This window comes from Spermophilus citellus (assembly GCF_964194105.1).
Source record: "Spermophilus citellus genome assembly, chromosome: 6".
Taxonomy (NCBI): domain Eukaryota; kingdom Metazoa; phylum Chordata; class Mammalia; order Rodentia; family Sciuridae; genus Spermophilus; species Spermophilus citellus.
Window position 1 is genome coordinate 62,193,745 of NC_138187.1, and position 26,765 is coordinate 62,220,509.

General features: G+C 42.2%; 1 protein-coding gene across 4 annotated transcripts in view; it reads right to left on the reverse strand.

The window, feature by feature from the left end:
- Nucleotides 1–26,765, reverse strand: part of FRMD4A (FERM domain containing 4A) — a 311,522-nt gene that overhangs the window by 166,428 nt on the left and 118,329 nt on the right. For all 4 annotated transcript variants that reach the window (XM_081297994.1, XM_081297993.1, XM_081297992.1 and 1 more), the window contains exon 2: nucleotides 8,391–8,456. In XM_081297994.1, coding sequence (XP_081154120.1) covers nucleotides 8,391–8,456 — 66 coding nt within the window. The remainder of the gene's footprint in view (nucleotides 1–8,390; nucleotides 8,457–26,765) is intronic.

The following is a 26,765-nucleotide window of genomic DNA, read 5'->3' on the forward strand; positions in this document are numbered from 1 at the left end:
TGCTCTATAATGTCCCTGCCACTATAAAGCAGGCAGCACTGATACTCTTCCCATTTTAGGAAGAGGAAGAACCCGTCACCGGACCTGCAAAGAGTGTGCAGCCCAAAAACACTCAGTTATCACTTCCAGACACAGACCCAGCTCAAAGGGAGGGGCATTGGATCTGCACAACGTGGTGGTAGAGACTCAGATACTTTTTCCAAATAAGCTAGTATGTGAATTGGGCAATGTGCCAAAATCAATAATAATTAAAACAGCAACAAACCAGTGTCCATCCCTAAATGTGTTAGCTCCCTGGTTGCTATCACCCTGGGCCAGGGCCAGTTTTCTTTTCATTTCCAAACCCTCCTCTGGGGGAAGGTGTGTGTTTGTGTGCCTTCCCCTGTTGATACCATGACCCACGCACGTTTTGCTCAACTGCACTGTGTGTTCATTCAAATTTCCCCCTTCCCTTTCTTGCCCCTTTAGCAGAAAGACAGAAACAAGGAGCAAATAGTTCCACGGTCACCTCCTGAGGTTCTTTATCTGCACAAATCTAGAGGACCACTGGGAAATGGTTTTGCAAAGATATCATAAAAATGGACCTATCAATAAAACAAAAGCAAAATCAAAACCAGAGAAAGCAACTTTCTGTAACACTACCCATTCCAAGAAGGGTGGGTGCCACGCTACACCTTCTCTTCCCTTTCTTCCATCTCCCTTCACGTTTGATTTGAGCCACATGAGATTGTCCTTTTTGGAGGAGAAAGTTGGCCAAATATTGGCAGTTTCAAATGGTTACGATGATTGCATTTAAAAACAGGTTAAGGGGCTGCGGATGTAGCTCAGTGCTAGAGCGCTCGCCTAGCATGCATAAGGTACTGGGTTTGATCCTCGGCCCCACATAAAAATAAATAAATAAAACAAAGGTATTGTATCCATCTACATCTGGTTAAAATTAGCATCAAGAGGGAAATGGGGTGCAAAAAAAAAAAAAAAAAGAGGAGGAGGTGGGGGAGGGGACAAAAGAAGGAGGGTTGCTAGGCAACCAGCAGCCTGGACCCGGTCAGTCTGGGAGCAGGAGATTCGGAGATGGCTTCTCTCCTCCCTCGCCCTGCACCTGGCTGGGCTGTCTGGCTCTGGAGCTGGGTGTGTGTGTGTGTTGGGGTAGGGGCAGAGAGGCCCAAACAGTGGCATCAATCTGCAGCATTCTGACACTTGGCCTTCTTTAATGTCCCCCCAGGGAGATGGAGATTTGCCTTTGTTCTCAACTATCTCAGAAAGAGAGCTCACCAACTTTTCTATAAAGGTTCTGGCTGGAGAAGGGAGATGTACAGAGCTCCCTTCCTCTTCCTCAAGGGGAAACTATTTCTCTGTTTGTCCCTGCCCCAACTGGTATACATTATGAATTTTTTTTTTATTCCTCCATACCACTAAATGAAGCTTTGGTTATATGTGGAGTTATCATTACATAATCCATCTATGCTTCGTATCTTAACATTTATTTGCTTTGCATAGTATTTAAAATGTTAAATATTATCAACCACCCCCAGAGGCTAGAAAGACATCTGTTTTGCTCATTTGGTGATGTGCCCAGCTTTGCAGAGAGGAGCCTAATAAATGATGATGGCAATCATGCTGAAGTTTGAGGTCAGCCCATCGCAGTGCTGCTTGACTCCCCTTCGGCTCTTGTTTGATGAGGTGGTCTGGTGGCCTGGGAGGTCCCGGACAGAAGGTCCATAACACTGAGCCCCTCTGTCTGCTCCCAGCCTCTGAGCACAGCGCCTTAGTCCTTGGCTGAGACAGTAACTTGGTGAATTCAGCACAGACAGGAGCAGATGGTAGACATGGATCACGCTTCAATAGATGACCCAGCCAACAAATCAGGCCGAGCCCACCTGCCCACCCTGCTCAGTTGAGAAGATAGGGAATCAACTCATTTTTTTTTTTTTTTTTTGCAACATGTGCTTTGGGGAAATTCTTGGTTTACTTAGTAGAAAATAATTCTTTTGTAGCTTTACAGAAGAAGATTATTCAGCTCGGAAGTGGCTCAGGAGGCAGGGTGAAAGTGCGTGTGTATGAAGGTGTGTGCCCACATGGACAGAGCCCAAGTCTTTTAATTTATTCTATGCAGCACTATTAGAGTTCTATATTTTTTCAAAAGTCATATATGCTTTTTTTTCCCTAGCCCTGGTAGGCCAGAATATTTACTTTGTCCTCAGTGCTACTTTGTTAAGAGCCCACGGGATATGATCTCAGCCTACGGGATAACCACAGTATCACTCTCAGAGAAGAGTGAAGGGAAGGATACAGTTATATCATCTACTGCCCTAGAAGGTTCTTCACACCTGCCAGTCTGAGGCTCACACATGATGCGAAAATCCTTTGTCCTGTGCATCGTGTGTCTAAATCTTCCCTGGATATGAGGAACTGAGTTCAAAGGAATGAGATGAGCCTGTGTACATTCATCTTCAGTTATAGACCTGAGATGATAAGTTCAAAGTCTTTTAATTCCTATCACTAGGCGGTAGGAGCCAGCCAAGCACCCACAGGTGAATTGCATTGTGAATTATGAATTACAGGTGAATTGCAGGTGCTCAGTGTATAAACCTGTTGTGGTGCTGGGACAAGAAAACTAGAAGCCACAAGCTCAAGATGCACATTTTAGTTACTATGTGATCTTGAGCAAGTTATTTAACCTCTGTGATTTTGTTTGCTTATCTGAGATAGCACCTACTTCACCCAGTTATTGTAAGGATTTAATCAGATATACTCCAAATAAACTCTAAAAACAATTATAAAATGTAGTTAGTACTGTGCTGGACATCCAATATAAAATCTGGGCAACCTTAATGATTCTATTATGTTCATAATTTTTTCTCTTGTTTAGATTATTTTCTCTATCCTTCAGTGATCATCATTCGACAGAAACATAATGTGAGCCACAAAGTGAGCCCAATATACAATTTTAATTTTTTGATGGCAATATTGAAGAAGGAAAAGAAAACAGGTGAGATTAATTTAAGCATATATTTTCTTTAAGTATAGATCTTCTAATGTATCCAAAATACTAGCATTTCAACATGGAATCAACAATAAAAAATTACTAATAAGGCATTTTACTTTTTGATATGAAGTCTTTAAAATCTGGGGTGTTTTTTGTACTTACAACACATCTTGATCTGTGCTCGTCAAATCTGGAGCATTTGGTGGACACCTGTGGCTGGTGGCTAGTGTCCCACACAACCCAGCTTTAGACCTTTCCTAATGCTTCTGTCCCGGAGGCTTTTTAAGGACTAGAAAGAACATGTGATATTTTGCAGCTATCTAGATGTTATCATTAATTCTCTTAAAAACAATGCCAGTTAAGAGTTTGCTCCATTTCTCAGAATCCCGGGGACACTTTGTTCCTCTATAATACTAGATGTGGCAGTTATAAACGTCCTGCCAGTGGCCACTGAGAGACTGGGTCAGAGGGGAGAGACACAGTTATCTTCAGGCAACTTGGAACTAGAACACAATCTCACATTATAGAGAAGCTTCTTACACAGACTGGCAGACTGTGGGATGGGGAGGATTCTGGTGTGTGAAGTTTTATCATGAAAATAAAGAAATTTGGCCAATGGAGCATAATATCTACTCACTTAAAGTGACAGACAAAGCAATAAAACAAGAGAGTCTAAAGGGAAGAAGGCAAGTGCTTCTTTTCTTGTACTGGCCTGTTTTCCTAAAAGACAGGATGTCATACAGTATCCTAAGCCTCCAGGGAACCTAATAAGGAAGGGCCATACCTCAGCCATCCCATTCTAGTGAAAAATCCATCTTATTTTTTAGAAACTCAGGAGAAAGAGTCCAGAACCCTCCCTAGGGACAGCTTCCGGTGGTCCACCTATTGACTCTGTCTGCAAGTTCTTCTCAAAGTCTTCCTTAAATCATTTTTAGTACAGCTAAAGCACATCACCCTTTGTTTATTTTCAAAATGCTCCTCCAAATACACATTCATATAAAAAATTAAGAAAAACATTTTAAAGGAGCAACGATAGGAAGACAAGATTTGAGAATTTGAGTTTAACACTAAACCCACCCGGCACCTCTTTTTCTGGCTACGTAAGACTCAGGAAGAGGTAAACTCAGAGACATGGATGACACTGGCCTCTCGCATTTTGGTCAAGGCTTTTTGAGATAAATTTTGAACTGGGGAAATAATTTCAGATGACACAGCAAAAGACTGCAAACTGAACTTAAGGGCGACCTGGCTGTGTGATCTGCCACCCACCCACGGCCTGCTCCTGAACAGTCACCCCATCCTTACAGCTGCTCTCAGTGGAATTTAAGGACATAAGGAGTTACATGGCAAAGACACAGGTGTCAGAAAATTGCCTGTGGATTAAGGATTAATTCCTAGTATGTGCACTGTTGACCTTCTGCCCTCCCCCATTATAGGCAATGTACAATTTGCTGGGGACAATCAGGGCTTTGGGAGCACAGATTACACATAGTAACCTCAAAGTGCTGTCGAGAATAAACATTAAATACTAGAATTACTGCTTTTTTTTCTGTAACCTAGAGAAAGGAAATTGTTATGCTCAGAGTGGTCAGGATTACACCACGGCATGACATTATCTTCGAGGCTGGCTGGTTCCCAGAATCCTCCGGAAGGCAAGCAACTCTTGACAGTGGCCAGCTAGGGAGTGAGCTGCTGATGCCATGGTATTTGCCCTGGAGGCAGGCTCCTGCTTCTGAAGAGCTGCGTGCAGGCGTGAATGAGTCTCCTTGCCTGCTAGCTAGGAGCTACAAACTATACCTGGCACCTCTGCCACTTCCTACAAATGTCTTTCGATCATTCACCTTGTATAAATGCAGTCACCTTGTTGGAAACTCTGCTTCTCTGTGGGAGACAAATACTTCCTCCAAACCTGCCCCTCTACCTTACAAAGCTTGGTAGGAAAATTAAGGTCCCTTTTCCAACTCTCCCCACCCCTACCAGGCCAAAAGGTCTCAAAAGGCACCGCTTAGTCCAAGGCTCACAACAAAAATCCTGAAATCATTCTTAACAACACTTTCTTTTTTTAATTTTTTAAATTTTTTTATTTTTCAGCAGACACAACATCTTTGTTTGTATGTGGTGCTGAGGATCGAACCCAGGCCGCACGCATGCCAGGGGATCACTTTACCACTTGAGCCACATCCCCAGCCCCAACAACACTTTCAATATTTAATACATTTTGGCGACCAAAGTAGAACTGACTCTGAAAGTTATCACCCTACAAACATAAAATACCAAAATGTTCTGTGCTATTAAAAACCCAAAAAAGGGGCTGGGATTGTGGCTCAGTGGTAGAGCGCTTGCCTCGCACGTGTGAGACCCTGGATTCGATCCTCATCACCACATAAAAATAAATTAAAAAAAATAAAGACATTGTGCCCATATATAACTAAAAGAACAAACAAACAAAACAAAACAAACAAAAAACAAAACTCAAAAAATGGTCCAAGTAAATTTCAGAATAGGGACTGGCCTGAGAAAAGATTCTGCCTTTTATTGCTGGACAACAGAACTTTATAGAGGAGAAATAAAATTCATGTATTTTAGTTTTTGTCCATCAGTTTTAATCTTATGTCTCCAAGTTTTGCTAAAGCCCACTCTACAATGGACCTTAGAATCTTTCCATAAACACACACACACACACACACACACACACACACACACACACAATTAAAAAAAAAAAAAGAACAACAACTATTTCTTCCTCCCTCCTGCCCTCTCTCTCTCTTTCTTTTAGAGACAGGTCTTGCCGAGTTGGTGAGGGATTCACTAAGTTGCTGAGGCAGGCTTTGAACTTTCGATCCTCCTGCCTCAGCCTCCCAAACCACCGGGACTACAGGTGTGTGCCACTGCACTTACCTAGCTACAGATAATGTTTCATCTGTGCTAAACAAGTCCCCTGCCAAGCAGTTGGTACTATGGCAAGAAGTCCTTAAAGGAGGTAATAGGGAGGTACCTGAAGGTTCATACATTCTTTCATTCAATCAGAGTTTATTTAGTGACATCAGGTGACAGGCATTGGCCTGGGTACTGGGGACTCTAGATGCAGACCCAAGCCTCAAATTGCTGGGGGCTCTGGGAAATAGGGAAAAGTTAACAAGCAATGGTGACAAGGCTTGATCCCATTGGGGTAAAAAAAAAAAAGAAAAAAACCCACAGGGCAGCAGTAGCTAAAACCCAGATGTGAGGAGGGTGGTGGGAGGCTCAGGGAAAGCCTTTGGGGTGGGGTGGGGGAGTGTCCAGAATGGAAACTAGCCAGGCTGAGGGGAGGGGTGTGAAGGAAAGCATTCTGGGAAGAGGGAATTCCATGCAGAAAGTATTCCATCCAAGGGCAGCAAAAGCCCAGTTCCTCTTGCTTAACCTAGTTCAACATCTTCTTGATTTTGCAGGGTTGAGGACAACTCTTCCCAAATGTGCACATCAGTAACTAAACATGTTTTCTGTGACTCAAGTCCACCCTGGCTGCCCCCATTCAGATTTTCCCAGGGCCAAGGCACAGTAACTGGACTGCTCGAGGTCTCATTTCCTGCCCCAGAATATGGCCCCCTTCTAAGGCCCTAAGCAGGGATTTAGGAAAAGCCTATAAAACACACCAGAGAGAGCACTCACACACCTATAAACTCTTCATCTAATTCCTGACAATACAAAGCATCTGATGTGGGTCATAGAGAGATTCTACTAATTGAAAATGTCTTGCTCAACTTAATAGGTTTCCTTTATTGCTGCATTCACCCCAATCCAAACACAAGTCTGACTTTTAACAAGACTAGAGGCCATAGAATCTAACCTGATAAGGACATAATCTAAGATAGGGGATAACTCTATGCACAGGCATAAATTCATCACAGCATTTATCTGCAATAGTGGAAAAATAATTTTTTAAAAATACTTAAAAGTGCTCAAATGGATGAATGGTTAGATAATAACATTATATCCTTTCTGGAATTTTTGCAACTTTTAACAAAGATGACAACTTATAATGTGCTGGGAAATGTTAGCAAAGGACAATATTAAGTGGAAAGAGAAAATATATAGAATCATACAACTATTATGCTTACAACCATGCAAAAAATATAAATATGAAAAATGCTGGAAAGACATGCACCAAAATGAGAACAGTATTTGAATTAGTGTGATGTGATTATGAATCTTTCTCTAGTTTGTCTAGTTCCTTTACTGCATTTATAATACTTTTCAAATCAACTTTTTAAAAAAATCATTTATTTTTTTTAGTTGTAGTTGGACACAATACCTTTATTTTATTTACTTATTTTTATGTGGTGCTGAGGACCAGACCCAGGGCCTTGCATATGCTAAGTGAGTGCTCTACCGCTGAGCCACAACCCCAGCCCTAGAATCAACTCTTAAAAGTTTTCAAGCTCAAAGCACCAACTCTTAAAGTTTGCAGTCTGAACATTTTTAAATCCAAGCAGCATGAACAAGACACCAGAGACTGCATGTGGATCTCCCCTCTGCAATGCACTATTTCTCTGAGAACGAGCCAGTGGGCATCATTCCAGCCCTCTGATGAACTGTAGCATCTTTATGACAAAATGTCCTGGGGGACAAGACGCAACCCCCTCAGAACCTGAGACAGACATTTGAGAACATCAGCCAAGGGGGGGGGGGTTATAAAAGTTGAAGATGAACAATGGATTTTAAAGCTCTTTAAATCAGGTTCAGAAACATCACCATTCTTTCGACTCTGGGAAAAAACAACAACAATGCTCTTTTCAAAGACAAGGTGAACAAGACCAGGGTCTGTGATGGCTAATGACTTCTCTGACCCCAATGTGTTCTCAGTTTGGGGAGAAATTGGCTGATTTCCTGTGTCTCAGCTTCTCCAGATGTTCACCAGTGATGGTGACGTCCACCCAGGGGATGGGGGAAGGAAGGGGGCCACTTAGCCCTTAGAGGGAAGACAGAGCACAGAGACTGTTTCTCTTTCTTCACAACTACAAGAGCTCAACTTAAAAAGAATGAACTGTTTTCTATCCCCTCTGAGCAAGGGAGTCTAAATCAGTTTTAGTTACAGCAAGAGTTATTACTTAGGTTCCATTACAGTTAACTCTTTCTGAGAAGAGAGAATAGCTAATGGCAGTTGTGGAATTTCCTCTTCTAGAGATTGGAACAATAGGTTAGATATACATCTGGCCTTGAATGCCCAAGGCACAGCATCCACAGAAACAGACTGAACAAAAATAGCACACATACAAAACTTGAGGTGTGTCCCTGCCATTCTCCTACCGATTTTAATAGAGATTTAAAACCAGTTGACATAGTCCCCCTCTATCCCCTGCTGAAGCAACCTCTGGATCTCATTAAATTCAGAAGAAACATTGAAGGTTGACCAGAAAAGATTTACCTGAACTAGGAGTTCCAGCTTCCTGTCATCAAGAAGATGGACTTGACATCGACGGCCCTCCGTCATCTACAAGGAAAAAGAAATGGTGGTCACTGAGAGTCTAGAGAATCACACAAAGGGTCAGAGGGTCCCAAGCTGGAGGGATTGCTTCATTCATTGGTTCATGCATTTGAAAATCTTTATTGAGCACTTCCTATATACATACAGGGTGCTGTTCTGGGAGCTGGGTGTACAGTGGCATACAAGGAAAGGTCTCTGACCTTGTGGAACTTACATTCTCACAGAGAAAACATGAAATAAATCGGCAAATACAAATAGGACATACACCAAGTGGTGGTGTTAGTCATTCTTCCTTTCTTCTTCTATTCAATAACCATATTGCCATAAGTGAGGTCATCTCCAGGGAGCAGATGGCCACCCAATGGCAACTGAGTTTGATTTCTGTGTTAGCTAAGCATCTCCTCTCCTCATGTATGACCTGAGTCCCTGCAGTGCTGTCATCAATTACAGGACAGCCCTGGAGATAATGTCCATAGATAACCCTGACTCCTGTCCCTTATGCCTTCCAGGACTGCTATCTCTTAGCAATACACCAGAAAGGCAGGGCACTGAGACCAGCACCAGGAGACCCAAGGGTAGGCATGGCTCTGATGGTTCCCAGCTGCAGGATTTTATTCATCTCTGCACCCCAGGCTCATATACAGAAACAAATGGGCTGGGCCTGATGACACACTGGTGAAGGTTTCAACTATATTTCTAGAAGGATGGAGCCCTGATCTGTAGCATTTTCTGGAGCCCTGGCAGCATCCTCAAAAATAAAAACAAGGGGCTGAGGGTGTGGCTCAAGCGGTAGCGCGCTCGCCTGGCATGCGTGCGGCCCGGGTTCGATCCTCAGCACCACGTACCAACAAAGATGTTGTGTCCGCCGAGAACTAAAAATAAATATTAAAAATTTAAAAATAAAAATAAAAATAAAAAATAAAAACAAAAAAACAATCCTCTGAAGAGCAAGGCCCCTCACATGTCAGGTGGCCATGGCTCTAACCCATAAACTGACATGCTGCACAACAAATACCTTCACTACATCTGATGTCAGCTTACTGTTATGACAAAGAATTGACAGTTATCCAACATCAGATAAATAATCTCGAGAGTGCTGATAATGGCAAAGTGTAGTAAAATAATCCAGACATCATGCCCTTTGAATATGACCTGGGCTTTTAAAATAATGCATTTAATTATGAATTTATACAATTTAATTTTAATAATGGCTATGCTTGACAACTGGCACCCCGTTGTCATTCTGAAAATGTAGCAATTAGCTCCCACAAAGTGGTGTGAGTTGTTCCAACACCACAGTGTAGGTCAGATGACCCATAAGGTTCCTTCCTGCCCCTCCTCCCCAGTATTTTACATGACTCAACAGTGCTCTTGAAGGACACCTTTCCCCCAGTGACCAGTCACCTTAAGCAAATCAAAAGAAAGGATGCACATAAGCAGATCCTGACACTGTTCCATTACATGGCCATAAGTTCTCATGAGCACTCTCTCCAGGGAAGGTGGAAAAAGCATTGTATTCAACAGGAATAGTTCTCTGACCATGAGCATGTCCGAAGTTCTCCTAGAGCCCTAGGAGAAAATCCCCTTATTCCCTCCTCAAAGCAGTCAGTCCACCATGCTCCCATCAATTCTAAGTTCCCCAGTTAAAGGGTCTTGATCAAAATAGACGGAACTGGACACTATCATGCTAAGTGAAATAAGCCAATCCCCCCAAACCAAAGCCCCAAATGTTCTCTATGATATGCGGATGCTAACACACAATAAAGGAAAAGGAAAATAAAAGTTCATTGGATTAGACTAAGGGGAATGAAGGGAAGGGGAGGGGGTTGGGAATAGGAAAGACAGTAGAATGGATTTGCTATAATTTTCCAAATGTTCATATGTGAATACACGACCAGTGAAACTCCACATCATGTACAACACAAGAATGGGAAGTTATACTCCATGGATGTACAACTTGTCAAAATACATTCTACTGTCACATACTTCTAAAAAGAAACATAAAAATTAAAAAAAAAAAGAAAAAGAACAAAACAGCATGGTCTGCTTGGATAAGTCTAATCTCAAATGCTTCTTGATTTTAGGCTATAACAACTCAGCAGTAAAACTTCACAGGCACTCTAACAAAAAGACTTAACTGGGCTAAAAATGAGGTAAAATTTCAGCCCAAAGGCTCACCAGTTTGCACAAACAAGCCAGAACACTCAGCTATGGACATGAGATGGGTTCTATGCAAAGTTCTTTGTACACAAGGTTGGGTGTTAATTGCTTCAGTTGAAAAACAGGTTCAAAATTCTATTAGAATTCATCAACCTTGCACATAGTAGGCGTCCTAATTGAGTGACTTAATTTGAAAAAAAAAATTACTTCTTTTCAATCAATCCACTACCAAGTCCAATGAAAGTCGTTACAATTTTAAATTAAACCAAAATCTGTGCTGCAATGCCAATATGTACAAACAATTCATTAAAAAAAAAAGACAACAAAGTGAAAAATGCTGATTTCAAATTTCAGTTGGGTAATTAATAGCAACTGCGTAGCTACTCTGGATAAAATTCTGGAGTCACAGAAATTCAGCTCTCACTGGAAAATTTAATAGAGTGGAAGTTCTAGGAAGGAAAGTGGTTCCACTGTTCTATGTATTATTTTGAAATTTAAAAAAGATATATTTATCACAGGTTTGAGATAATTCCCCAAAGCTCAAGGATTAGAAGAGTTTTATGCAAGAAAGGCTGCTTGTCTTTCACATCTTCCAAACACAAAGTTTTGAGCTTCATTAGGTTGTAAAAGTTTGAGTGTATACACATGCTTTCAAATGATTTGTTCAGGTTCTACCAAATTTTATGAAAACAATTTGGTATCTGAAAGACATTACTCCATTAAATAAAGTTTTAATCACAGTGATTAAAAAAATGGGTAGTACAATCACTTTCTCAAAATATTTCCAAGCACGTAAAGTTTACACTTAAAACTTTTACCCCAAGGGTCTTATTTTCATCTAAAAAAATAAAATTTTCATTAAGTTAAATAATGTCACTTTATGTGCTGTGTGTATGGAGATGTTAGTATCTAGTCTTTGGGATTTCGCAAGCATGCTCCAGATTTTAATGCCTCCCTTGTCGAAAGCAAAATCTACCTGCAAGAAACTGGTACAGAGGAATAAGCTGAAACAGAAACTTGGGTTTGAATCATGATGTTTTTCAAGGTACGACCTTCTTTTGACAGAATGGCTGGGGTTTGTTTCTCAAAGTGCACTGTTTGCTCTTCCATTCTCCAGTAAGACTGGAATTCCCTGTTTTCATCAGAGGTTCAGAAAAGGTTCATCCTCGTGGGTGTGGACAGAGAAAGAGGAGACATCTGTAGCTTTGTTTGCCTTGCCAGGCACAGTGAAAATTTCTTCTGAATACTAACAATTGTAAAATAATATTGCTTTTTTTTTTTCTTCCCCTTTCATTTTCAGCTGCTCAGGCACAATCGGAGTCCTGGCATCACCCTCAAAGGAAATCCTTTGGAGAACAAGGCTTCGCAGAGACGTCAGCTGGCTACCATCCCAACCATAAATCATATTCTGCAAAAAAGTTCTATACCAAGCACAGGCCTGCCAAGTGCTCTGTGCCTCTAAGGGATATATGGAAAAGAGTAATTTTGAAAGTGAGGTGTCCACCTCGATTTATCCAACTTTGCTGTTAACTCACACTCCTAATCATCAAGACTGCATCAGTAAGGGAAGACACATATGATTCTAACCTAAGTGGGCATAGCAGAACATGAAACAATATGTGTGCTATGAAGCAGCCAATAAAATTGTCATGAAAATGGATGGGGATTAGAAGGCAAAATCAAAATAGTTGATGTACTAGGGTAGAGACTCCTGGGTGGCTCCTCTTCACCCCCCACCCCCACCCAAATATTATTTCTCAACTTGTTCCTTTTCTCCACCGCCCACCCCCCACCCCCAGTTAAAAGAGTCCTGAAAAAGAAACTTTATCTAGAAAGATGAATGAGATTGTTTGAAGTCAGGCATAGGAAATGGGGCCTGACAAGATTCTTACTCAGCCAATTCACTTAGATGGCTTCTATTTTTAACATGTAAAATCAAGTTTATGAATTTAAAAATGAGAATTAAAGTTGTCACACAATCCAAATACTCAAGACTGAATGTCTGACACATTCTCTGTCTGTAGAGAATTAATAGGTAGCCAACTGTGACTGGAAGTGATTCCTGGAGTACAAAAGCTGGGAAGAGGGGGTTCATAAATACCCATGTCTGAGGGTGTCTGTCTATGACAGCCTGATACAATCCCAATGGTGAAGGGACTATTGCTCAGATGTGATAGGGAAGTCTCCTCTTTGGGGCATGACTTAAAGAAAAAAATCAACAAATAACTAGTGAAAATAGCAAATAAATAAACAGGAATGACTAAATGGTGACTTCAGAATACTCTGTAGGGAGAGGTGCAGGGTGCCCAGTTCAGGGATTTGCTTTTTCTTGTTGAGGTTCAGATTTGCAACAGCCATAGCACAGCAACTTTGAAAGCACTCTGCCCACATCACGCAGGGATATGGAAGGCAATGGAAATCAATATTTGGCCAACTTTTTCTTGAAGACACTATAAACATTCTGAGAAAACCTCAGATATGTTTTATTAAGAATATTTTCTCGGGCTGGGGATATGGCTCAAGCCGTAGCGCACTCGCCTGGCATGCGTGCGGCCCGGGTTCGATCCTCAGCACCACATACCAACAAAGATGTTGTGTCCGCCGATAACTAAAAAATAAATATTAAAAAAAAATTATCTCTCTCTCTCTCTCTTCCTCTATCACTCTCTCTTTAAAAAAAAAAGAATATTTTCTCTTCTAATATAAAGCCAAGTCCATCCCATTTTCATGTGCTTCTTATTATCACTTTTTTCTCCATACCACATACTTTTTCTCTGTCTTAAGGTTTAGTGACTGCTTAGATGTCCTCTCTTCCTCCTTTCTTGCTCCCCACCAAACATTTTACATATCATGGTATACATATATGCAGGAAGAGCTTCAAAGAAACAATCCTAGTTTTGCTATTAATTGTATTTTTGTAGAAACGTAATGCAAGTATACAAATGGTAACACATCCATTTGAAGGTATCAGATTCTTAACTCAAAAAAAAAGCATCGTTTAAAATCAAAACTAAGCCAGGCACAATGCAGCATGCCTGCAATCTCAGCTACTTGGGGGTCTGAGGCAGGAGGATCTCAAGTTCAAGGCTAACCTGGGCTAAGGATGTAGCTCAGTGGTAAAGTGCTAGCCTAGCATGTGTGAGGACCTGGGTTCCATCCCCAGTACTGCAAATAAATAAATAAATAAAAACTGAAACAAATAGTCAATTGACTATTGCTATTCTATTTTCTCAGTGAGGCTAATTTACACTGCAACTGTTATGGTGAAGATGCTGGAGGCAAGGGATGGGGAAGGGGTTGGGCAATTTGGATAGCTCTGTAAGGTAATGCCCACAGGCCTGCAAAAAAAGTTTTAACTTAGTTACCACATGCCTACTTGTATGTTTCTGTGCAAAAGAAGTTTCTGAGTTGTAACTCACATTTATTTTTCTGACAATAAATTTATGAGATGATAAAATAAAAAAATATTAATGACTCAGGATGATACAAAATGAAGAATGAACATTTTCAAGACATGTTTTGTTTAGGAAAATTACCAATAGTCTCTAAATAACCCCAAATGCCATCTTTGAAACTTTATTATCAAAGCAAAAATTCAGAGCTCAAAAGCATCCAAGCCAAGCCCAAACATGGAGAACTGCTTCTTGTGGCAATCCTTCCCGCATAGGGTTCCTTACACTGCAGGCTATCCTAAGGACGCCGGATGCATTACAACAGCACCTCACAATCTGCCCTTTGACCCAGGCTGTTTTGTGGCTCTGAAGGAAATTCCAAGGCTATGACTACAACTTCCAAGTACAAGTCATTGTTGGAGCCCAGCTTTCTGGGTCACCTCAAAAGTGTCACAGTCCTCTCTCCGCTCTGAAAAATGAAGGCCTGAGGACCATCTAGGTACCCAAAAGCTGCAAGATCACGGAATCTCAATAATCATGGGCATTTCCTACCTAGGAGGAAATGAATGAGGAGTTTCTCATTTACTGCAACTCCAGGAATTCCAGCTGATGGAAAATATGCAGATAAGGAGGACTTTGGGCCATTTACAATTTGTTAGAAATATTCAACTCATTCCCTTTTCACTCTGAATTTGCACCCTGTCCATAAGAGGTTAACTGTAGTGGGTACAAAGACCTCTGTTCAGAACCATTAACGTTTAAATGGATAGGGCCATTTTTATGATACATTTTATCTTGGCCTGATTTATCTCAAACATTTTTTTTAAATGCTATCATTTAAAAATCAGATAATAGTGGAAGGAAAGGAAGAACACATGCTGCACATCAGAAGTCTCATTCAGAGAAACTGACCTTGTCCCTATCTTGTTCCATGACCTTTGCCAAATTTTTCTACCTCTGTCATTATGCTGACTCCTCCGCACTCAGAACACACACAGGAGTGCCTCTGAGGCTGGCTGAAAATAGCTGTAAGTTTATAAAACCCAGATGAAAATTCTTGAGTGGCCCTGTTAGAAACAAATTCACATGAAAATGCAAAGTAACATAAAGGTTGAATGGGCAACGCTCTCTCCCAAGCTCAACCTGCTGTGTGCGCCTTGGATGAGGTTGGAACTGGCTGGGGACAGTGCTGTAATGGAGGATCTTTGGTAAAGGTACTCTAGTGATTCAGCTGCTGCTTGGGCTTCTCTTTGCCTTCAGCCAAAGAAAATTTGATCTAGCAAAAAAGAGAAGCTATGCTGTCATGGGCTGTGCTCAGGGCACCAGGACAGTGGAGGGCTACTGCATTTAAGGGGCCCTGATGCCACTAATAGGAGGACCTCATAGCTTGCATGCTTTCAAGCCACAATTCCTGTAAGACAATCAATTTCATCCTCCCACATGACACTGCTTGGCCAAGTGTCAGAAAACATTAATAATCAGTCTCTGGCGTAAAGTTTAGAAGACAAGACATGGACCCAGGCAGGTAAGAGGGGAGGACAACCAGGAGGCCTCACTGATGGTCTCTGGGTGATCCCTCAGGTGGGAAACCCTGACCTAAAGCTCAGCTGTGGGAGATGGGGGAGGAAGGGATGCTTCCCATCTCCCAATCAAACATCCTATTGAGGACAAGCTATTGGCACCCTGGGCAGGTACATCTCAGGTATGGAAGGCCAAGGCCTGGATGATGTGTACTGATCCAGAGGCCAGAGTGGACAACTGCCCTCTCTGTGTCTGGCAACCAACACTCTGACTAAATGGTCAGGAGGAAATGGACACTGGGAGATCCAAATACATAGGTCAGAGAGTGGTGCCATGCACCTGAATGCCACCTCGGGGAGCACAGAGCAGTAAAGCCACCGGTGGGTGCTGACTGTCTCCAGGTTCCTGATGGGCTGCAGAGGAGGCCTAAAGAACAGCCACTTGATTGTACCACCTGGGTTCTGCCTCTGCCTGCCCCAAATGGACACACTCATTAAAATACATTCACCTTGATACAACACAACAGCAGGCTTTCATTTCAACCCTGGCCTGGGTTCTGCAATTATGGAAACCAGAGTCTCTGATGATAGACTTAATCCTACTCAACACAGTACTGCATTATTATTATTACTATTATTATTTGAAGAGGGATGGGGGAAAGGAATAGAGACCGGGGTTTGAATCAGAGAGGGTGTGCTGTGCAATCTGAACAGAGGCTGGCAGGACAGCAAAGGTAGGAAGAGTAGCTGGAGACTCCTGAGTGGAATGGACAGGAGCCTGGGTGAACAGAGGCCCTCAGAGGGACCCTTGATGGGGCTGTAAAAACCATTCCTTCTTTCTTTGTGTCTTGTCACTAGCGTCTGTGAAAGATGACTGTCTCAACAGGGGTGAGAAGCCCTCTGAGACCTGGCCTCACCTCACCAGATCCAGTGTTCTCAACTGTTCTTCCCCCGACCCCCACAATCCTAAGACTAAATTCTGTTTCTCTGAAGGCCACCTTCTCCCAGGCTCATGGCCTTTCCCGTGCTTTTTGCTGTGTCTGGAAATACCTTACTTCATCCCTGCAGTGAGAGGACCAATCTTTACGCTGGGGACACAGGTGACCTGAAGATCACGGCCCCAGCTTCATGGCAGTCACTGGCTTGAAGGAACAAAGCACATGAACTTTTGTGCACCTTCAGCCTTGATCCAACACTTTCTTCTTACCACAGGGGAACAGTCCCAGCCCCGTGTGGCAGCCATTCTAGGACATGATGTCCTCTTTCTCCCTGCCCCTCCTGCTGGGACTCAAACAGAGCCCTATCAGTGGGTGCAGTCTTTTACAAAAGATTGGAGAAACCAGACTCTGCTAGGTGTTTTGTGGCTTGCAGGGGGCACAGGGTGCAGGACGAAGCTAAGGGCAAACAGCCCATCCCAGTCTCCAAATACTGGGCCTAGTTTAAGGTCCTTCCCAGGCTGTGCTGCTGGGTCCACTTAGCCTGGCTTCATCTCTTGCTAATGAGTGTGACATCTATAAGTTCCATCAGCAACTTAGGCTTTGCTCTGTAATCTATAAAACAGAGATGGCAGAACCCACCTGATGGGGACTGCTGTGAGAACAAAAGTACTAATTTAAATAAAGAGCATGGATCTCTGAATCTTGTGCCCCAGCCAGCTTGGCAGGATGGAGGCAGGTTCTCATCAATGCTGTATCGCCTACCACCACCACCCATGGTGCGGACCAGGTAAGGCTGCCCCTTTCTGGCCACTCACACTGAGTTTTCCACTACTGTGGTAGGCTGGGTGAGGAGACTGCTTCTGGGCAGGTGGCATCTGGGCAGCTGTCCCCAGTGACTAAGCAAGTTCCAGGTCTTCACAGAGCTTTGGGTGCATATACATGGGGAGTTGGGGGCCTGTCCTTATTCCCCAGCAACAGTGGCTCCAAGGGTCTCCTTGGGCTGACATCAACAGAGAGCTGATGCTGGAGTTGGCCTAAGAAAGGAGGCTTAGGAATTACAATGTGTGGTGTGTGGGGAAACGCCCGGGTGCTATTGTTACATACATGCACCTGTGTGCACCCGCACACCCATGTGATTCTTATTACCAGCACATGTCTCCATCCAGGACATCCTGGATGACCGAGTGATGTATGAACTCCAGTGAAAAAGAACATACAAAGAAGTAGCAAGAGTCTAACATCCCACTGTTTTCTCAAAGCAAGAAAAGATGAAAGAAAACAGCACCTGTCCTTTGCCATAAGAGTTCTGGCTTCAGAATCTAAGTGACAAAGGGTTTTCTGATTTTGTTTGGTTTTTGTTTTTAGTGAATAAAAGAGACTTCTTGCAAAGAAAGAGGAAGCTATGTACCCTTTCTTTTGTTTTGGTGACTGTACTTGGAATTTTTAGAGTAGAAAAGGAGAGTTAGACAGGGACACTGATCAAGAAGAGTTGTGTTTTATTTTTTAAAGTCCAAAAAAAAAAAATAAGATTGAAAAAAAAGAAGATGAGGTTGATTCTATGGATCTAAAAAAAAATAATAATGTTTATAGGAAATGGAAACTTTGTATAAATTAAAATATAGGCTGGGGTGCAGTTTGCTTGCTTAACATGTATGAAGCAGATTCGTTATAAAACAAACAAACAAGCAAGAGTTAAAATTTTATAACAGGGAAATAAAATTAAATGAGAAAGCAAATGTTGAGACATCCAAAGAATACAAAGAATCTTCATGGAGAACTCCCAAAGGATTCAGCTGTGACATTTACAACGTATCAAACGCACATCATTTATGAGGAATATTTTTCAGCACACCACAAACTTACACAGACAGAGCTGGAAACCTGAGGCTGATACATAATATGAAGAAAGTCTGATCACAATAAAAGATCCTTTAATGAGGGCTGGGCTTGTGGCTCAGTGGTAGACTACTTGCCTAGCATGTGTGAGGCACTGGGTTCGATTTTCAGCACTGCATATAAGTAAATAAAATAAAATTCATTTACAACTAAAAAATATTTTTAAAAAATAGAGCGATTGAAAAAAATCCTTTAATGATATATTCAAAGCAAGGAAAGGAATGGATTCACTGTGTACAGCAAGTGAATTTTTGGGCGAGAATGAACTACTGACCTACTCTATTCCTGTTTTGTTTCAAACTTCTCAATCAAGAAAGGGTTTGGGAGGGTTGATAATGAAAATATAAACCAACTGCAGTATTTTCGCCAAGATAAATCCCAGATGGTCATAAAGTTAAGAGCAGGTAGGTGATTATTTATTAGGCTTTTCTAAGCATGAAAGCTACAGGCAAAATTACCACTTGATTACATTAAAGATAAATTTAAAAATAGTGATTCTGTTTCACAGAAAGAGCAAATGCAAAGTTGGGGCATGATAACGATAATGAGGGGTTTAATATTCTAACGATAAAATTATTGAATTAGCAGACAGTTACAACTTAATTAGAAGACCACTAACACCCTACAGGAAACAATACTAGAATGCAAATAGCTAAAAGGTTCACTTCTTTCAGTTTGTCATTTCTCTTCTAGAAATTTCATCTAATAAAATAAGAGAAAAAGAGTTAAGGTATATGTTCACTGTGTTCTTATGGCACACTTATTATGTGCCAAGTATTTTATTAGACACACAGTGATGAACCTGATCATGTTCTAATACTTAGGAAGATTCTATATCTTCTATAGGTAAAGGAAATACCTGGATTAACTGGCAATTACAGGGCAATCAGTATGACAGAGTGGTGGGTGTAAGGTGCATGGGGTGGAGGTAATGGGACCCTAACTCACCTCTAGAGGATGGATTGATACTCTGGTGAAGAAGTGTTATCTGAACAACTGCTGTCTGGCAGAGACCACGTGATTGATATAAGAAGCCCTAGAATGAAAGGGAATGGGGGTTGGGGTTTGGCTTAGTGGTAGAACGCTTGCCTAGCATGTGGGAGGCACTGGGTTCAATTCTCAGCACCACATTAAATAAATAAACAAATAAAATATACTTTTTTAAAAAAAGAAAGGGAATGTGGCATGTTCTGGAAAGATCTACATGTAGGAGTGTGGTGGATGAGGAGCAGTGAGAACTAGGGCAGAGTACCCTGTAAAGAAGGAGGGTTCAACATCTGAGGATGGCTAAATCGCTATGAATTTGTACATTGTTTCCAAATCAATTTTGTTGTTAAGTGAGCAGAAATGAGGGGAGTCTGAAAAGAGGACTCCAACTGCAAATGCTGAGGCTCTGTGCCTAACGAGACACACAAGCACTTGGAAAACTGTAAAGTGATACTAAAATATAAGCTGTCTTTCTCAATATATGTTATTTCCTCCAGTGAAATGTAAACAGACACAGAAGGCACGCTTATCAAATTTACAGATGACGAAGAGGTTTGGATGGTAGCTTCAAAATTTAAAAATTGGGATCACATTGCTTATGTTTTGGTGTCTTGCTCATTGCTCACATGCCAAAAGCACAACGCTGGAATAAGGAAATTAAGAGGCACTCTGTACTATGATTAAATCATTTCTGGGAATCTGTGTTCAATTCTGGGTACCACATTTTACATAAGAAATGAAAGAAACTGGAGAAACTAGGGAAAGTTCCAGAAATCACAACCTCCTAGGACAGTTAGGAAACATGGCACAAGTAGCCTAAATATCAAAGAGTTCCAGTACCATACCAAGATAGTTCTGTGACTGCAAAGGAAGGGTCTTAAGAAGTGCTTGCTTGGAGAGAACAGGTATGAAATTGGCCTGCCCTGGGCAGAGCTTGATGTGAGAACTTGGTCTGGTGTGCACAATGAGAAAGGAAAATGAGTGAGTTCCAGAAGGCATATTCAAATTCAATAGAAGAAAAAAATTTTAAACAGACATCAGGGTTCAAAATAGAACCTTGTTATCACCGCAAGTGATCAGAAGAGACCAGGAGATCATTAGCCAGGGAAGTCACAGAAGGGATTACTGAACTCAGGAGGAAAGTGGAACAGATACACTCCAAAATCCCTTACCCGAATTCCAGCAAGCTGTGACGTCCAAGACAAGATATGTGCACACCAATATGCAGGAATTTCAAGACAGTGCATGCATTTTAATAGTGACTTATTTATTTGTAATGTTTCCTGTTACAAAGTTACCTGGCTTGATGAAACAAATATTCACCACATTCATTTACTGCTTTGGAAGGCTTTTTTTAAAACTTCACTGAACACTGATAGGTATGAGCACCTTTTTTCTAGTTTCTTATGCTGTCAATTTCCCTTGGATAAATGTTCGATCAAATATCCTTTATTTAAAATGTCAAGTTGGGCCCAGGGATGTAGCTTAGTGGTAGAGCACCTGGTTAGCATGACTTAGGGTCTGGGTTCAATTTCCAGCAACAACAACAAAAAAATAATAATAAAATAAAATCTAATATAATTTGCAACAGTTATATGTGCATACTGCTATTTTGGTGGACTATTCGTATGTTTGATAATAAAAAATTTCATTGACATTTAGTAACATGAAATTACCCACCTTGCTCCAATGTCTAATTCAATCTGTCATTTTAAGTCTAAATTTATTTTTCTTATGTTGTGATCAATGGGAAGTGACATAACACTGTGTAAACTCAGAGTTGTAAAACTCTGTTATTATACAATAAGTTATCACAGTTGGGTTATAAATACTTTATTGACATTAAAATGACAATACATGCATGACTGAACTAGAATTACATGACTGCCATAATAGAATTTGTATGAGATGTCTTTTCATCACTGTGACCAAAATACCTGACAAGAACACTGGAGGAGGAAAAGTTTATTTTGGGCTCATGGTTTTAGTCCATGGTTGGCCAGCTCCATTACTCTGAGCCTGAGATGAGGTAGAACATCATGGCAGAGGAGTGTGGTGAAGCAAAGCCAATAAGTTAATGTCAGCTGGGAAGCAGAGAGGAAAGAAAGTGTCCAGGGATAAATATCCACCTGCCTGGAGTTACTACCCCCACAGTAATCCATTCAAATTATTAACCTATCAAATGGATTAATCCACTGATGAGGTTACAGCTCATAATTAATTTCATAATTTCATAATTTCATAATTAATTTCACCTCTGAGCATTCCTGCATTGCCTGATACACAAGCTTTTCAGAGGCTATTAAAGATCCAAACCAAACGCCTTCAATAAATATTTTTACATGAATTAGTAAATATATATTTAAATAGCATATACCTTTGTCTACCGACTCAAGTACAATTATATGATACAGGTACTATACAAATTAACTTGCATTCAATGCGATAGGTTTTAATTTGCTTATACTATAAAAATATACTCCAAACTCAGACTCAGAAACACATGCACTCTTTGTAGTCCATATACCCACATGACCACACATCAAGCAGAATCAACATCAATCTACCATGTGGGGCAGGCAGTGAATCTTGCCACACAGGTAAGAGAGTTTGGAAATGAGCCCTCCTTCCCTAAATGATCCTTTGTGTGTTACTGAAGTAACAACTCCATTGTACCCAGGGGATGTTTGGGACGGAAAATAATATTCTAGGCCATCTGCAAGCTTTTCAGATTCCATTCTTGGGTCCTTGGTGACTCTTGAAGCAGAGTGTCAGAAGAGCCACTTAAGGAATTGGCATGGCCACCAGGCCACCTGCTTTGGCAGAACCTGCACTGGATAAATAAAGTAGCCACTCCTGTCCCAGGAGCTTGAATGCTCAGGTGCCAAGTCTGCCATGTCTGGCAAGAAGCACTCCGTCGTAACAGCTTAGCCCAGTGACACCTCAGACCAAATTTCCAGAGCTCCAGGAGTGGAAAACCACCAGTTCTGCAGGGTGGTCACTGGTTCCCAACTCTGGGAGGTGGAAAGCTAGCCCCACTCTCTGCAATAAAAAGCACAGGGCGAGCTTAGGCATCCAGAGTGCTTCCATTAAGGGAAATTTTGACAGCAACTTTGACATCTGTATGGGGCAGTCCATCTGGGCTGGAGGCTGCCACCTCGATGTTTACATAACTGAGTTCTTTGGAAAGGATTCTGCTAGAATGTCGTTGGCAGGAACTTCTCACTTTTGCACAAGCTGCCCTGGCAGATCCTCTCTCCATTCATCTCATGGGAGATTTCAACACTGTCTGGCTGCCCCCACAAACCACCCCAGACCTGCTTCTGGGGTGCCTGAGTGTCCTGCAGCAGCTCCAGAGAGACAGCAAGTTCCAGAGCTGTTCCCCTTTGTCACCTAATGCCATTTGACAATTTGGGAAACAGGCTAGGAAAAGGAGAAAAACTGGGAGGGGTGGAAAGGAGCAGGGAGAGGACTCCAAAAATGAAAGGTCCCCCATCCCACCTTCTGGCTCCACGGTCTACCAAAGCCTCTGGGTACAAACACTGTCAAAGAGATAATACAAGTGCCTTAAAATGCAGTGCCCATGGCAAACGGGACTTCTAAAAATATCCGGGGTGCACAGCATTAGGAAGCAGTTACAGAAATAAAGATGTTCTGTTGTATCTGTTATTCAAATCAAAAATTCTAATTGGATACAGAACAATTTCTGAAAGCTTTCGGCAGGAGGTAATTATTGTGTTGACTACACGTAGAAAAAAAGACTGCCAGTGAGCCTACTGTTTGGGCTGTTTCCACATTAGAATGAAGAGGGGTGTGTTTTTGCCTGGATGGGAGCTGATTAAAAGATGGCAGGGTTTCTGCCCGCTGCTCCTTCCTGATTTAAAACAGTGATGCTGATGGCAAACAAGTTCACCATGTCACTCCAAGCCCCCTGGAAACCAAGCTTTAGCATGTTTTCAGGAGAGCTTTCAGAAAAGTTCTGGAAATGAGGGTGTGATTAGATAGTGGTACCAGGAAAGCCAGAATTTTAAATCAGGACAAACGCAGGAGGCAGGGGCAGTGGCTCAGGAAGGATGACTGATTAAAAGTCCAGAGGTGTAATTCTGGATTGTGGTGGTGTTTCACGGGTGTAGACATATGTCAAAATTCATCTAGCAGTATACTTTAAATATGTGCAGTATACTGTATGTCAATGATGCATCAATAAATCCACCAAAACATGACAGTTATTTCTTTTGTATATCAAAAAGAGACCATCAGAAGGAAGATGTGGAGGCTCAATGTATGCAACAACACATCTCAACAGTTTTTTATCCCTTGGGGAATTATATCATTTTTTTTTTAAATGTAGCATATCCTTTTCATGGGCAGTTTGGTGCTGAGAACTTTTCTCAGTCATACTCAGAACTGAGCAAATGAAGTTAGCTGTCTTTTGTGTTTTAAATATGTTTTATCGATACACGGATGAGTCCTACTTTGCTTCTCTAGCCTGGTGTCCCTTACCCAGGCTTGCACAGAATCACATAGAACACTGACCTCTCAAGAAATGCCACTTGGGTGTGCGTTAAGCATCTCAAACTAAGTGAGTCCCTATGGAATTCTGAATCTATGTCTGCCCCACACCATGGCTTTCCTCTCCCTTGAAAGGGCAACTCCATCTTATCTTTATTTTCTGTTCTTTAGCTCCCACGTGTTGGAACCCTCTTTATCTCATATCCCAAATACAGTATGCCAGAAAATCCTGTTAGTTCGGTCTTTAAAATATCCATAACTGACATGCTTTTCACCACCATCACTTCATCACTTACTGCAAAGTCACCCAGCTGCACCCTGCTTGTACCTCTGCCCCCCTGCAGTCTTGCCCCACACAACACCCAAACCACCCCTACACAGCCTCAGCTGGCTGGGGACTCCCCAGCTCCATACTGTCTCCAGTGCAGCAGCTTTCAAAGCCCACATGACTTCCACTGCTCCTCAGCCTTCACTGCCCTTCCATCACAATTAGCCCCTTTCTGTGCCCTACCTGTCACACTTCAGTCTCAGGGTCTTTGCTGAGCTCCTCCAATGTCCTGGAATGCTCTCCCCTTGACACCCACGTGGCTTCCCTCTTCACAGCCTCTAAATCTTTGCTGAGTATAACCTTTTGTAAAGTCTACTCTGACATATGTGTATGTGAGCATACACACACACACACACACACACACACACACACACACTGCAGTGCTGGGGATCAAATCCAGGGCCTTGTGCACGCTAGGCAAGCACTCTACCACTGAGCTAAATCCTTAGCCCCTACTCTTTTATTTAAAGTAGTAGCCCCAGCCCATTTCCTTTCCTCTGCTTTATTTTTCTTCATAACAATCACCACCTTCTGGCATCCTATGTAATTTGCTCATTGATTGTATTTCTTGTCTGCCCCTTTCTTTTCCAACACAAGCCCTCCAAGAGCAAGAATTTCTGTCAGTTTTCTGACTGACACATTCTGGAAAGTAGGCAGTATACCCGCAGGTTTGCACTGGGTGGCTGGCTGAAGGCGTGGAAGAAGGCACTGTGGGGCTTGCATGCTTTCTTCACGTCACCAGGCTCTCAAGTTGATCCACTCATTCAAAGACAAGGGTTACATTCCACCATCCTGATGCTCTATCCTTTGACAAAGAATCACACAGAGAAGGATGGGCTGTGTGGCAGAGAAAAGAGTCACCTGCCCCACGAGAGTCCTATGCGTAAGCAGGAAAAAAAGATAATTGTAGATATAGCAAAGGAGTGAGGAAATGTGAGACTGTACAGTGACAATTAAAAATTTATTTATGCTTTTGAGCACCTACCAAGTGCCAGGCATGCTGGAGGTGAAACAGAATCAACAATAAATAAGGCATGGTCCTGCCCTTAGAAAGCAGGTAGGTGACGGGTATAGACTGGTCATCACAGTTATGAGATCACTCTGGAGCAGCATTCTGGGAAAGATGGTTGGAGAAAATAAAGGAGGGAGACACACTCTGGAGGAACAAGCAGAAGCAACACTGGAGGTTCTAAAGAGTGAAGAGCTGTGTCCCAGTTAGAGAAGTGATGTGGGGGCATCTCGATGTGAAGGAGGAGCAATGGCAGAAATAGCAGCCTGGAGAAGGTCAGAGACCAAGCCAGGTGTGTGTGTGTGTGTGTGTGTGTGTGTGTGTGTGTGTGAGAGAGAGAGAGAGAGAGAGAGAGAGAGAGAGAGAGAATGGAAGAAAGAAGTTTAAGACAAGCAGCTGCTAGGTTGCAATGGGCCATTTATCCCACACTGAGTGTGGTCTCCAGGGAACACAGAGGGGAAGGGGGCTGAGGAGGGGTGGAGTGGGGGGTGCATGCAGGAGGTGGGGGCAGGAAGGTGGTAGAGGGATGGGTTGTGATAATTTTATGACCACTCAGGAAAGAGAAGGGGCCCTGATATGACATGGCAATCGGCCCCTCACCCTAAAAGACTCTGAAGTAAATGTATGCTCAAGGCATAAGAGAAAATGAACATAAAAGGCCCACTGCAGAAAGGCTGGGTCCTAGTAACCCAACCAGAGGAAGTGGGAGGCAGAGGCGGTGAGTCAGCCATCACAGGACCATGATGATTCTCAAGTTGTAGGAGGAAGAGGAAGAGGAGTAATCAGAAAACCCCAGGTGGGACTCCCAGTAACAATGGGACAGCAGCAAAGCCTGGTGAACTCTGAACACTCTGGGAGGGAGGTGGGGGAGGGAATTCAGGGAAAACTGGTGAGTGGCCAAACCAAGCATCAGCAATTTCAAAGCCAGTCTGGCAGGCCCAAAACCTCAGGCAACAGGACCCGATGAGGGACGCAAGGCAAATGCTGTGGCTGTCTGTGTGCTGGCCTTGAAGCTAACCAGGCAGGACCCTGAGCTCCTCCATCCCTATTTTCCTACAAATCAGAAGCACGATGCTCACAATCTGATTTTTTTCTGTGTCCCATATAAAAACCTAAAGTTGCAATAAAACTTATGGCTTACGGAATTTTTCGGTTGAGCTTTATTGGTTCTCTAGCAGTGTGGTCAGTTCTACTGGCAAGAAGAAAAGAAGAATCGAGCTCCATGAGAAACAAAGGACTGTGTTTTGGGATATTATTCTCTGAATATTTGGATATCTTTCCAAGTTGGAAGTTGTAGATCTCTGTATCAAAAATAGCACAAAAATCTCTACCGACTAAGTTACAACCTTAGGAATAGGAAGGGAGACAAAACTAAATTGTTGTGGACTACAAAAACCATATTTTCCACAATAAAAAAAGGAAGGAACCACAAACAAATACCAGCTTATAATTTTTCCATGAAATGACAGACACACTCCACCCTGTCTAGGCAAAAGATGGCCATAAGCTGTCCCTAGGGGTTCACCTAAAATATATCCTAGTCTTGGATGCACATATAATGTTCTATAAATAC